The following is a 15,252-nucleotide window of genomic DNA, read 5'->3' as shown; positions in this document are numbered from 1 at the left end:
GAGCAATGCAGAGATCAAAGATGCAGTGAGTGTAGAGTGCAAGTCCGCATGAGGACAAAACACTGGCAAGCAGTTTAAAAATGTCCTGGGGTCATGAAATGTGCTTTGTAAATGCAACTTTTCCTTTTTTTTCTAAATAGTTTGGAAAACTGCATCTTAACTCTATTTCTTTCAAAGGCTGACTCCATGCTTTGATGGCTGATGTACAATTGAGAGAGGGTGAACTCAACCAAAGGGCATAGAAGGAGGCTGAGCAGGTACCTATGTGAGGCATAGGCTGGGTCGAGAACAATCCAGTCAATTGTGCGGTGTTCGACTCATCTTAACCTTAGTGCATTCACTTGAGTCTGAATATCATCCAGCCTAGAGGTCTAAGCACATGATCTGATCTGACACTGACAGACTGTTGGACTCTTGGGTTTGCTGTCATTGAAACGAATGTTAACTGAGAGCTTGTCTCTTCTTCCAGGTGGATGTGAAAGTTCCCCTACTGCTATTCCAAGAGCAGCAGGAGAGATCCCCCAGTGCTCTGCACAAGTTATATTTCCTAGCTACTATAATCAAAGCAGATTATCTGGTCATTGCTGTTTTTAGTTCATCACTGTCTACAATTGGCTAATATTTCAAAATTATATTCCAAAACTTCTTAATTATTAATGAAGCACTTTGGGATATTCTAAGTATATGAACGATTCCACATAAATGTAAATATAAATGAGATGAACTTTGCGGGATATGTTGGCAGATCCGTGGTTACGTTGGCATCTACCCTCAACAAGTTCAGGGTTTTGGCGCATGTGTACGTGAACAAAGAAGTCCTGAATTTGCTGACAGACTCTATCTGGTTAATCCGTCAGCGCGTTCTGCTGCTGGATTCTGCATGGAGTCCAATAGCAGGAACACAAATGTGCTGAGATCCCCCAGCACAAACGCTGGGCAATATTGCTCATATCTCCAAGCAAATGAGATTATTAGAGGCGGGCACAATGGCTGGCATTGACATGGTGGGCCAAAGGGTCTGCTTATGTGCTGTGCACATCTATGACCCTAAGTATTACCTGTTGTGGTTTTTTTAATCACTTTCTTAAGGTTAATGTGATACCTTCAAAGAAATTAATTTGTTTATTTTCATATTTAGTAGTTCTTGAATGGCAAGGTCATTCAGAATGACTGAAAAAGCATGAGTACTTTGACAGGCTGCAACACTGGAGATGTGGCTTTGTCATCAATCTGGTGCTTTGGCAGCTTAATAAATGGGGCTTGTTCTGGGCCACCCACCCACAGTTGGACTCCAGTGTAATTATTTCCAGGATGCTCTTGGCTGGTTCAGTCTCGTGGATCAGAACCAAGTAAGAATGAGAAAAATAAATTTCCATCCGTGACCACAGGCAGTGAATCCTACTCAGCAAAATCGATGTCTTTAATTCCCCCTCAGCAATTCCGGATTATTGTGGGTAAACTAATGAGGATGATGTCATGTTCAGGATGAGAAAATGTCATGTTGCAGCAAACGTGGGCAAGCATATTCTGGTGCAGGGAACACCTGTGGAAATAGCCCAGGCCTCTAAAACCCTGTTGATCTACTGAATGTAGTTGCAGATAGGACAGCAAGTTACCAGTGTCAAGTCTGGTACATCACATTTTCTGTCGTAATAAGGGGGTAGCAGAGGCAGAATTCTTTGACAAGGAAAACTAAGAAGCTTTCACTTACCACTTCTCCAGGAAGACCGATTTTTCCAGGAAATCCATCAAGACCATGATCACCCTAAGGCAAGGAAAACAGCATTAAATTTGATTTATGCACAGTAACCTATAAGCCTGGGAAACAAATCACTGTCAGGCTTTACACTACAGAAAAGATTTCAATCCTTCTTAATTTGGACTTGTTCAGGCATTGAATGGTATTTAGATCTGCTTATTACATGCACAGTAATGGTTGTGAATGCAAAAGACAGCCGCGGCTTGTTCTCTCTTAGTCTCAGTTTTTTTGCCCCCTAGCCATACACTAATTTATTTGTGAGCTGGCTATTTCGGATCTCCCCACTGATCTTCATTCTCTGAGCTTTGGTCTGTTCCTCATTAATGTTCTTGAGTACATTAATATGTACTGTATGTCCTGAACTTGTCAATACCCTTAAAGATCTCGAAGAGCAAAATAGGATCCCATCACAACTTTCTCCTTGCACAGGAGGATTATCTGTGATATTACAATGAGATAGATTCTATCCCTATCTCTGATTCTGTCCTTGGAAGAACGATACCCTTGATTCCCAGATATATCAATCAGAATTTAATGCATTGTTGAAAACAGAGAAAAATTTGCCTTCGATCCCTTTAGCTTGTAAAATAGCAATCAGTCTTGGGTCAGGAGTAATCGTCTCACTACTTGACTTGGAATCTGTGGGGTTTAATTCCACTTTGGTGGGTCAAACAATTCATGGGCCAGCAAGAGAAAATGACTGTGAAAATTGCTGCACTGTTGATCTTAAAACACACTTGTGCTTTCTTATTTTTCCAATTCTGATGAAAAGTCATTGCCCTGAAATGTTAACGTTTGTTTCTTTATCTACAGATGCTGCCTAAGCTGTTGCGTATCCAAGCACTTACTGGGTCTATTTCAGTTTTCAAATATCTGCAATATTTTTTGCTTTTCAATTAGGCACTGATGGGAATTAAGATTACTTTTTAAATTCTAATTTTGCTATAAAATTCTACAGTCTACAGCCTAGGGGCTAACATAAGAGCTACTCAGAAATGGTTTGCATATGAAAACTTCTTTTACCTTCTCTCCACGGGATCCTTTCTGGCCCATATCACCTTTTATACCCTAGGTATAGAAATAATAACTGTAATCAATAATAAAACTGAATAATAAAGATAAATGTATGCAATAAAAACAACTAAAGCCATTTCTAATGATGAATATGGAACGTAACAATCAATAAATTATCAATAACTTTATGGTCCATTTACACCAGCCTATTTCTCACAGGATAAAGATCTCCAACACATTGAGTATATTGCTTTAGAAATACTAGACATGTATTGTTACAGAATGTTTCACAATTAGATTAGTAATTGACACAAATATAACCAGTGAGAATAAGTTTATGGTCAGCCAAAAAGGTAGAGACGGAAATATTAAACTTCTGTTGCTCATAGTCCAAGAACATTAAACAGTGGGATTAGTGCAGGGTAAGAAAAGTTTACGGTGGGGCACAAGGATCTAGTTTTATTGATGTTGAATTGTAGGATATTATCATTTATATGCTGGCAAGTAGTTTGACAGAACAGACGTAGATGAGGGATTGATGAGCTGATGAAGAGATGGATTTAGTCTGATTGGTATTTATATGGAACCTGGTCCTTTCTGTATTTGTTCTTGTGAAAAGATTTTGGGATACAAGATTATGGAAGCACAGGTAGGGTAAGAGAAACCATTTCTGTAATTTCATTGATTGTTTTAGTTGATAAAACCATGCAAGGGCACTTTATCTCAGCTGGATAACATCTAGAACCAAATAGCAGACTTCTGGTTTGTTTCACTCAGACATTCTATTCTATATCTTCACTGTGGAGGCCCTAACTTTCCAGAAAACACTGAATGGAGGTCTAAAGATTGCACCCATTCTCTTAGGTAAGTCTATGAGTGAGCCATCAGCAGCCATCCTGAAGTTCCAGTACATAACTATTGTTTTTTCAGGATCAACTTGTAGGATCAGCAGAGCTCTGGGAATTCTGGCTCTGGCCAGGAAATTTAAAAGCTTCTGTTATGAGCCTGAGCCATATTTTTTCCTTGAAAGCTTTTGCTTTCTCCTGTTCTGGGGACACATTGAAGTCACAATAAAGACTTGAATCTGGAAATGTCGATTGATTGCATTTATTTTGGCAATGAACATGCAGGTTGCATCCAGACAGATGGTGGTGAGTAAGATCAGTGCCAATACCTCTATAATTATAGCATCACTGTAGCCAGCCACACCAGTCCCTTAGAATCAAGGGTGATGTCCATCAGGCTTGGTAGGTTTTCTGATGATGGAGGAGCCCCATTCTGGATGCACATCTTCTTCAGCATTGGGATTTTGTTGTTGCTCAGTGGGATTTACCGCATTGGGTCGGTCTCTTTCTTCTTCCTCTATCGCCACCCCGTTCCAGCTCAGCATCCATTTTTTGATCTTGGTTGTCGATGCCTCCACGTTTAAGGGTGATCTTGAGTATAGCTTTGGATCAGTTAGAGCTTTGGTAAATGGAGAGCTGGGAGAACCTGGTGAGGGAGACCTTTCCTAGGCACCTCGATGCAGTGGCCTATTCACCGGAGTGTATTCCTCAAGAGCAAGGCTTCATTTCAGGTAGATGGCTGTATTTGTCCAATGGTTCTCCCATATGATTGCCAGGATTTGATGTGAGCACCTCTGGTAGAAGCCCCCAAGGGTTCTAATGTAGCATTGGTAGATGTTCCAGGTTTTGCTGTGCTACAGGAGGATAGTCAGTATCGTAGCACTATAAGCCAGGGCTTTCATCGACTTCTGGGCTCTAGACAAATTGTTGCATCTTGGAGAAAGCAGTACTGGCTTAGTTGAATTAGTATTGGGCTTCATCAATGAGAGCCAATGGGAGAGTTGACTGCTTAGATGTGTAAAGTCCTCCATGTACTCCAAAGCCCCTCTGTCCATACTTATGGTGCAAGGAATGTTTTGCATGCCTAAGGGAGAACCTTTATTTTGAGGATGTTCAAGGATAGCCTAAGTCCATTATCAGTTGAATTGAAAAGACCCAGTGTCGCTTCCAAGTCCTATGCAAATTGAGCCATCACACAGCAGTCCTTTGCAAACTGAAGGTTGTGGATTCCCTTGGTGATGAGTTTTTGTTTTAGCTCAAAGTGACCTAGAATGAAAATGCTTTTATCCAGTTGCCCCCAGACAGTGACTCTGGGTGGTAGATTGTCTTGGATGAGATAGATGATGGATGATAATGGTGAACAAAGCAGAGGTGATTACACAATAGTGTTTGACTCCAGTCTGGATTCAGAAGGTGTCAGTCTCAGATCGTTCACTCAGAGCAGTGGTGGTCATGCCATCATGCAGAAGTCTCAGTGTGGTGACAGACTTCTATGGCCAACCAAGCCATTGTGAATGATGCACACGGCCTCATTATTTAAGGCCAGGTTCAGTGGCACGATGGGCCATGCTGACTGCGGGATTTTCCTCACTGCAGCCTTCTTCCACCATTGACTGAACTCGCCCTCCACTTCCACGATGTGAGGCCTAACAAAGAGTGTAAATTTCAAATGGATTTGCTTTAGGAAGTCAGTGGAGCACACACCTTTTGACCACAGCAAGGCGAGAGGACCACTGTTGTAAGTGACTACTTTCTACACAAATTAAAGGGTATCTAGTCATAATAAATGCTTTCATGTGGCAATGTTTCTAATAACAATAAATAACCAAATTCCTCCATATGAACTGAAATTTTCAACACTTGTTACTAGAGGGTAGGAAATCAGATCAAACATTCAATATAAGTAGCTGGGCCATACAGAATGTGAAGACTCCAAAGCCAAATGTGGGTTTGATTCTCCTTGCCTCCAGTTATATTACACAAACACTTGAGATAGAGATGAGAAAATGTAGAAAGGCACCCTGGTTCTGAAGGTCAACTAAAATGTATAAGATAAAGGCTGGGCTCAAGAGTATTACTCTGTCTAAATTCACTATCAAATACCAGTCCTAGATTTGGGTGCCATTCATGCTGTTGTATGGATGTACATCAGCAAAGGACTTGATTATTGCTGCAAAGATGGGGAGAAGAAAACAGGGTGAGAAAAATAGATATTACACTCCCCACTAAATAAAACACAGAAATGCCAACTAATCTTTACATGTATAATGAGAGACAGCAACAAACAGCAAATCCAATTGTCAACTTACAGGCGGTCCAGTTGGGCCTCTGAAACCCTGTTCTCCAGGATAACCCTGGTCTCCCTGTTGGAAATAGTAAACAGTTTAATAACTAAAGTAAGAACAAGAAACAATGATGTACTCTGTTCACCCTCAAAATAGGAACTTCAGGTGTTATTTCTCCCACTTGGAACAGATGAAATTATACAGCTATGTCCTTGATTGCCAGCACCATAGGCCTACAACTATATCAAACACCAATACAAGTTATGTCTGCATGATCAGTTCTATGGAAGTGTTTAAAGCTGAATATTAGGAGGCAAGTACACAGGAAGCTAAAGCACATTTATTACAAGCAACCAAAGAACATCTTTTCTCTCTAATATTTAACAAACTTCCATAGAAAATAGGTAAGAACTTTAATCTTTCTATGGACGTAAAACAAGGGAACCACAATACAAGTGACAGCTGGTTTCCAGGTACTGAGGGAATTGCCCAAGATTAGGTACCAATGGCACAGATCCCAACAATGCCACATAATATAAACAATCTTGACCTGACCCCAGTGTGTTCATTTAGCTGAGCACTGGAAAGTCAGCTTGGAGCCAATCATATAGAGTAATAGTGTCACAGATTATTACAGCATGGAAACAGGCCCTTCAGCCCAACTCATCCATGCCAACCAAAGAGTCCAGCTAAGCTAGTCACATTTGCCTGCATTTGGACCATGTACCTCTAAATCATAGCTAGCCATAAACTTATCCAAATGTCTTTTAAATATTGTGATTTGTGTCTGATGAGCTCTGTAAACCCACAGACAAAATTACGAAAGGGAAACAGGTCAATGGTCCAACCACTCTGTTGTTATTTGTCCTCTACTTTGACAGCAATTATAATTCCAACCGCTGGTCTGTTTGTATCTTCTGTATTCCCCATTCAATCAATCGGTGGTTCACTACAGAGCCTCAAACTTAAACTTGATATGTGACACGAGGCTTTTGATTTTTGCCGCGCACACCTGAGTATTGGACATGTTGCAGAGTAATAAGTTAGTATGTATTGCACTAGTTGAGCTTGGCAGGTATAAGAATAAGGGCTGATTTCTACTTCTGTAACCTAAACTGCTATATCAACTGTTAAACCCCAGGTGAGATCAGATAATGAGGCAAAGACCAGGGATGTAACCTCTCATTTACATTAATTGCCAAAGCTTGCATGTACCTGTGAAAAAAGTGATATCACTTTCATGGAACCACATTCCAACATCAATCAACATGATCGGCAGAACAGGGAAGAGAATTGGGAATAATATTTCTGCACCATTTTTATTTTGTTAAAAAAGGTTTATTAGCAGCAGACATGTTGATGAGAGACAGAAGAAACTGCAGACTCTGAAATCTGGAGCAACACAGAAAATGCTGGAGGTCTCAGCAGGTCAGGCAGCATCCATGGAGGGAAATGGACAGTCGACATTTTGGGTTGAGACCCTTCATATGGACTGAAATGTAGAGAGGAGATAAGTGCATAAAAAGGTGGAGGGAAGGGGTGGAGCAAGAGCTGGCAGGTGATAGGTGAATCCAGATGAAGTGGGGGGGGGGGGTGGGGGGGGCTGTGATAGGCAGATGGGGGAGGGGGAGACTGGGAATAGTGCCAGAAGCTGGGAGATGATAGGTGGAAGTGACAAAGGGCTGAAATGATGGAATCTGATAGGAGGGGGAGGTGGAGCATGGAGTAAAGGGAGGGAGGATGGGAATAGTTGGGGGAGGGGAACCAGTGGGAGGAGCATGTGGGTGATGGGCAGATGGAATGGTCTGAGGAGGTAGAAGAGACGCAGTGATGGGAACCAAATGGATCAGGAGGAGAGAGAAAAAAAGGACAGAGGGGGAGCAGTTCCTTGAAAATTCAGTTCACGCCTAAGTTGATTACTTCGACAAAAGTGAATTTATATGTGGCAGCATTGTAATAGTTTTCACTACGATTTCTGAGAGGTGGGAAAACATGGAAGCAGTTGAACTGGAGGGATTGACCCACAGACTGGGAAACTGAGGGTCTCTCTGTTGATAGCAACACAAGTTTTACAAGCATCTTCCTGCAAATTCAGTGAGAAGTCTGCAACTGTAAAGCTCAAAAAATTCAGAACAGTCATGTCTTTTATCATACTGCTGCTGAACTTTCTCAAGACTGACAGCAAATACACAATTAGCCATTTGTTTACATGTATGTAATATACAATGCAATACCATTTGAAATTGCAATGTTTAATGGACATTTGGACATGTACATGGATAGAAAAGACCTAGTGAGTTATGGGACTAGCTCAGACAGACATCTTTTTCAGCATGGACAAGTTGGACTAAAGGGCCTGTTTCCATGCTGTATAACTCCATGACTCTTTGAAACTTCAGATGGCATTAACTGTGCTACAGTATGATTAACATGAATGAAGTAATACAGTGGATTTATCAGGCAAGATTGTGGTATATTTCAGCATGCTGTTTTATCTACATTTCACCCATTTACTTTGTATCTCTGTCAACAATGCTCAAGCCCATTTCAACAGTTTGTATGCGTGAGAACAGGGGTGGGGGACGAGGAGTTTGTAAAACACAAAAACAATAAATTACCATTTCATAATGATCAGCCAGGGAAAGGGTCACAAGCATAAGTTTCACAGTTAGACAATTTCATGTTTCATGATATCCAGGCTATTTTTCCATGTAATTAATTTGCAGAAAAGTGTACCCTTAATATTATAATTTAAAAATAAAATTAATTTATGCACCTTAAACAAGCTATGGACAATTATCAAGTAAGTGCAAAACTCAATTTGACACAATTACCCAGGATGATTAAATGGAAATGTTAGGGTTATTATTTCAATCCAGAGATTCCTAATAAGATGCAAAATGTAGTTAATGTAATGCTTCTTCCTGTTGAGCTTTACATTGGCAGATTCCACAACAGGAATCTAATGGATATCTCCATGATGGGAAGATACAGAGGCCAAGTACAAACAGCAAAAGAAATGCAACATATCCTAAGTAATCCACTCACCACCCAATCAAACAGTATCTGTGGCAGTGTGTGCAGATCCCACTGAGACTCATCAGTCACCTCAGAGAAAAAGCATGTCATTCTCAACTCCAAAGAACTGCCTTAGAAAAAGGAGAAGAAACCCAAAGGGAGGAGGCTCTGGCAGCATTCTTCATTATCAGTTCATCTTTCAAGATCAGATTTGGAGAGGAACTGAAGTGGCACACATGTTTGATTATGAAAAGAAAACAGTGACAAGCTTCATTGGGACATTCAGACTGAAAAGTGTTATGGAGCCACAGGATAGGGATAAAATGCTGGAAACACGCAGCAAGTCTGACAGCATTTGTGAAAGGAGAAGTGGCTAATATTTGAGGTTCAGGATCCTTTATCAGAATTGAACATTCCAGGGACCCAGACTACGTTGCCAAATTAGTCATCTGGAGATTCAAGTCCAAATCTAAATTTAAATTCAGTTAGAAATCTGAATTTTTTTTTCTTATTTTAAAAACTAGAAGACTATCTTGTTTAGTAATGTTCTTCAGTGGGGGAAATCTGCCATCATTCCTTGGGCTGGCACAACTCCAGCGATTGACTCTTAAATGTGCTACCAATCTATTCACCTCAAGGGCAATTGGGGATGGGCAATAAATGCTGGGCTTGCCAATGATGCACATATCCTCTAGGTACTTTCATTGGTGCTTTACGATTCTTCTATTTATCATTACTATAAAGGGAATGTTTATCTTGGCATAACACACACAGAAAAGAACAGCTTTTCTGTTGACTAATTCAACAGCACCAGGTTAGATTTGTACAGAATAGATCATGTCTGATCTAATGACTGACTTTTTTTTTGAAAAAATGATCAAAATAATAGAGGTTCTAATGTTAGGTCATCAATCTGAAAGGAAAAAAAATCCCCTTTGCAATACAGAATGTGGCAGAGAACCAAGTGGAACTGTGACCCCATAACATTGAGGCAGAGTGAGCCAGTGGGTTCTGATGTTGGGGGTCACACACATTCATTGCCTTTATTAACAAGTCTGTTTAGATGGACAAAGCTGCACCAAGCGAAGACATGCAAGGGTAAGCAGCATTCTGTATTCAAGATCTACTCTCCTTTTTCCCCCCCAAAGGATTGGCAGTTTGTTTACAATTGATGCCTTGCACATTAAACAGAAGGAAAGACAACCACAGACATAATCTTGCATCCCAATACATCTATATGGATGATTTTATACTTCCATAAACATTTTGGCCAAATTCAATCCTTTGGAGACATACTGGTGCAGTACCCACATGAACAAATGCAGAAACCCAGACTACAATAAACGTTTTAATGATGGGTTAATGATGTACCTCCCAGAAATAGAACAGGCAATATAATGGCAAATCATGTTTTACAGTGATTAATTGGAGGCAAGGGTTCAGCCCATTGTGTAGCATTGCTAATTGTTGATTTATAAACTGTTGTCAAGAACAATTCAATTGGATTACTTACTTAGAATATTTAGAGATTTGTTTTGACACATGTAAAGGAGACAGAATAGTTCTCTTGCTTTTGGCCAAAACATTTCTGTCACAATGTCACTGAGACCACAGAGAACCCAAATGCAGAAACACCAGAACAAGACTGGAGTCAGGATGCTTCCTCAGTACCAAACACAGGCAGCAACCAGAAGGAATCTTGTCTTGGGGCCCTTGAGACCCAAGATGGAAACAGGATTTTCAAGGAAACACAGCAAAACCAGGACTGCCCTAGAGTTGAAAGCTCCAAGCAGTCAGAAGACAAAGGATACCCTGAGATGGGCCAATACTCTGGCAACTAGTGCTAGTGAAACCAGGGTTCTTATGCTAGTCTCCTGATGGCACTCAGGTGTGTGTCATTATGCGATTAGTGGTGCATGGAATCCATGTGCTGCACAACAAGGCACCATCAATGGGGCTGAATTGAGGGCCAGCACTCGGAACCAATGACAGTTTCTCTCTCTCTCTCTCTTTCTTTCAATTGATTGTTGAACATCTTTCTAGCAGTTTGGTTTGAGAGGTTGTAAATTCAACTTATAAAGAAAAAGAGTCTTGCAAAACATCTTTGTTTTGCCAACTGCAGTTCTCCCTCCTAAAGTCAATTCAAAACCTGCAACTGCATACCTAGTTAGTCTCTTTAATCTTACTCATGTTATGCAGGATACACCATCATTCACTCTCCTGGATAAATCATGCCAATTTTTGGTTTACACGAGAGGAGTATTTCCTTGTATTCATATCTAGAATGGAATTCCAAGTGTTCTTAAATTGACACCATTATTCAGAAAGACAAACAGAATATCACATTAAAACACTACAGGTGAGTTTAAGGGAGAGAGGCATGATGTGAAGGAGATCTGACACTGTGCTGCTTCCATGCAATACCTGGCTTGGTTTTTGATCACATTTTAATTTACAATCAGGTTACCAGCAAATGATATGCAGGGAAAGATTTTCAAACCATTCTTCACAACACAATCTTCTAGCACCAGGTACCAGGTATTCATCTACAGACTAGGGGCAGTTAATCTGCCAACTGATGTGTCTTTGGGATGTGGGAGGAAACCAGAGCACCAAAAGGGAGTCCATGAGGTCACAGGGAGAATATAGAGACAGTACCAGAGGTCAGGTTACTGGAGCTGTGAGGCAGACGTTCAACTCACCCACCCAGTACAGCATAGTATCCTTTACTGATTCACCAGCATAAAGCAGAGCTCAGCATATGGCAGGTGTATTAATTTGCTGCTCTGTGTTAACTGGCTATGGTCAATGTGGAACAATAATCAGCTTTCAGGGAAACAGAGGCTCCCCATAGCAAACCTCAGTCTTGCAGAGAATATAGTTGACAAATAATAAAAACAAACACCAAAGGTAGAATATCTGACAAATATTTCTTTGGCCAGTTTAAAACAAGAACAGAACTAGAAGCTTGCCCTTCAAGCATTCAGTACAGTAAAACTATGGCGAATTCTATATCTCAACCATTGGCATAGGGAAAGGGATATCAGTGAATGAAAAAACAAACCTGAAAAAATATTTTAATTGTACCATAATTTTTGGATTAAAAAGGACAATTGCTAATTTCAACAAATAAAATCCCTAGACCGGTCCGTTTCTCACCAGTGATGTCATGTGACATAGTGACATTGCTGTGAGGTTTTCCAACAGCAATGATGTCTGGTTGGAATAGATAAGAGGATGATTTTGGGCTTCCAAGTATTAAGTAGTCATTGTTGGTTTGAGTGAAATGATTGGCTGAAGGAATCAGCATGGAACTTAACACAGAATCATAGCAATATACAACACAGAAAAGAGGCCATTGTGCCCATCATACCCATGCCAAGTAAAGACTTAGGTTCATCCTAAACTTCCCAGTTTCCAGGTTGTGCCTCTTCAACATGGTTGAGATGAACCATCAGTACAAGTAACAAATAGTTTTTTGAGACACTGGAATAATTTGAACTCTCACTGGTACAATCTGGTTGGTACTGCCTCACTGGACGAGACAGTGCTGGGGTTACTGAAAAAAGATGTGATTATAATCTTGGATGATGACCTGATCATATTCATTCTGTCTGAAAGGAAAGACATTTAATTTCCTTCCAACTTTTCCTTGAAAGGAATATTCTAAGTTTAGATTCTGGTTCATTTAAAGACACTACTCCTGTCGTTAAATGCTTCATTAATAAAATACATGTCTTCTAAAATAATGTTTTCCCCTTTCCTCTCTTGCTGTGCTAATGGTTCAGCCTTTGGTGCAATGGTAGCATTTCTCTCCTGGAGTCAGAGCAGGGTGGCTTTAAGCCCCATTTTAGAGATGTGCAGGTTATTTTGGCTTGAAACTTCAGTAGCGAGTGCGCTGCACAGCTGGAGCTGCTGTTTTATATTTGTCCAGTTAAACCAATTTCCTATCTTCTCTCTCAGGTTGATTTGAAAGATCGCATAGCATCTTTTGCAATGAGTAAAGCAGTTCCTCCACTCTACAGCAGTCCTTAAAACATCACTACGAACCTGGCCCTTAGCATATTACTACATATGAAAACCAGCAGCCATGATTCCTATATTATAACAGAGAAAATACCTCAAAAGTACATCATTGGCGATAATTGAGACATCCTGATGTGAAGAGCTTTACACCACAAAAAAAGGTGTTTGCCTTGGCTCCCATTTGGAACAGTTGTGAATCCAGAAGGCAGGAAGAACTGGGATTGGAGACACAAGCCATAGCCAACAGTTTTAATATGGATACACTACAGCCCACCTGCTTTTTCTGGCTCCAAGTAAGCACTACCATTTTGGTAGGAGTCTTCAGCAATCCCTTTAAAGGTTTCTGTTTTGGTTGCTGATCATCTAAGAAAACTAACCTCTGCGTGCATGATGCTCGTTGAAATCTGGTGTCAAAAACTGTTGGGAAAAGATCTGAAGTGTAAGGCTACTGATTTACATAGGCAGCAGTTAGAAAGTCTGTTTTAGCCAAGTGCCTTGGATAACTGCAGAGTGCACAAGGCAATGCCATAATGTTCCCAATTTACAAACATGGCCAGTTGTGAAAATTCAAATCCTGGGATTAGGATCTCCATTCTTTCCCCATAATTCTGTCCAAAGCAAGCATTATACTAGTGTGTACAGCTTTCTTTTACTCCCACCATGTGTGGGTTTATTTTCACATTGCATTGACATTAGAAACAAAGTTTGTGATATTCAGGTGTGCTGTAGCACTTAAGTAAATTGGGACTAGGGATCTTTCAGTTACCAGTTGTGCAGCAGTGGGTGCATCAGTGCTGCCAAAGCAATGCTTGCAGCTCCATTTGAAAACTCAAATAAACTAAACTTTCTTGAAACGTCTTCAGTTGAAAAATTTCAACAGCTTTTCTTATGCAATCATTTGATACAATTGATACAATTGATCTCATGGGCATAATTTAATGCTCATTTGTGTTTAAACACAAACTTGCTTTATTCTCAATTTTCCCGGTGTTGTCTGCTCGTGAATCAGGTCTTTGTTCTCTGCTGAGAAATGCCATTTTCTTCCCATAATACTTCACCCCTCCATCCTCCTCATTCACCCACTTCTTCCTCAAATATCGTCTGTTTGTAAAATGGTCTTAATCAGCGTAATTTCATTTTAAACTGGCATAAAGTACAAATAAGTACTGACAGAAGGAAAAACAAAATTAAATAATGTTGAGCAAACAGAAATTTGAAAGTATGGTTCTGGTGTCCCCACTGTTCTGAAAGATCAATTGGCAGAAGGTCTGCATGATTTTGGAATAATTTCATCCAAGATTTAAACCTGTCCAGATATTATTCATCTTCACATAAATCACAGCCCTTGAAGTCCGTTGCTATTTGGTAAATGCCTGTGCATTTGATCTCAGCACAAAAGATAATGGCTCAAAAATTATTTCATGCCATGTTTTTGGAAGTTGAAACAGCACTGTGAGTCACCCTAACAATTGTGAAAGTCACATAAAGTGTGAAAGATTCAGTTTTGAGATTTACAGAGCAGAATTGCTGAGTTCTCTGTATAACGCCAAGCTGTTGGTATCAGTGTAGCCTCCCCTATTGATATATTCCAAGATCTTGCAGATGTCAGCAGGTGCATTCTTTGGCGTTCTTAAAGGGACATATCACAATATAAGCAACATCCTTCCAAGTAAAGGGAAGTGATGCTGATGAATAAATGTATGCTACAATGAAGAAAAGAGAACAGAAGGGAGCTCCCAATGGGTCAGCTCGACCTGGACAAGATGGTGAAGAACAGTGCTTGTAGGACACATGGGGAGCATTGAGACCTTCCAAGGTGATTGCCAGGTGCTCCTGCCATTGTTACCAGGGAGTCTCTGTGAGGACATGAGTGCAATCTATGAATGTCTGTACTTTGAGAAGCCTACAATGCAGACAAATGAAAGAGAAGTTGATTAAGTCTTCTCTCCTTGGGAGAAGCAGTGAGCAGCAAAATGTGAGATGTGGCAGAGATGAGCAGCAACAGCAGGGGAAAGTCTCGAGACAGGAAGCTGAGTATGACAGTCACCCTGATCTCCAGAGGCAACATGTGAGGCTATACTTGAAGTCATAGCAAGCCACAGGTCTCAGTGAGGAAAAAGAACGTTGTTTGAGTGTTGGCCCGTAACTGGCACAGCCTTAGGGGGGATTGTTTTGGTAAAACCTGGTTGTTCAGTGAGTAAACAGGGATTGCTGCTTATCAGACCAGTGAGGTTGAACATTTCACAGCAGGTGAACTGTGTGTGTTGCATTACTGATGATGTCATATGGAGAAGGTTTACAGCAG

At 40.5% G+C, this 15,252-nt stretch overlaps 1 protein-coding gene across 1 annotated transcript in view; it reads right to left on the bottom strand.

The window, feature by feature from the left end:
* The window catches only part of LOC127574444 (collagen alpha-1(XXII) chain-like), a 241,751-nt gene that overhangs the window by 111,142 nt on the left and 115,357 nt on the right, over window positions 1–15,252 (bottom strand). Inside the window, exons 15-16 of the mRNA XM_052023460.1 lie at window positions 5,928–5,981; window positions 1,712–1,765 (exon numbers count right to left, since the gene is read on the bottom strand). Coding sequence (XP_051879420.1) covers window positions 1,712–1,765; window positions 5,928–5,981 — 108 coding nt within the window. The remainder of the gene's footprint in view (window positions 1–1,711; window positions 1,766–5,927; window positions 5,982–15,252) is intronic.

Source organism: Pristis pectinata, chromosome 9 (assembly GCF_009764475.1).
Source record: "Pristis pectinata isolate sPriPec2 chromosome 9, sPriPec2.1.pri, whole genome shotgun sequence".
Taxonomy (NCBI): Eukaryota; Metazoa; Chordata; class Chondrichthyes; order Rhinopristiformes; family Pristidae; genus Pristis; species Pristis pectinata.
This window is presented reverse-complemented; position numbering and strand designations above follow the sequence as displayed.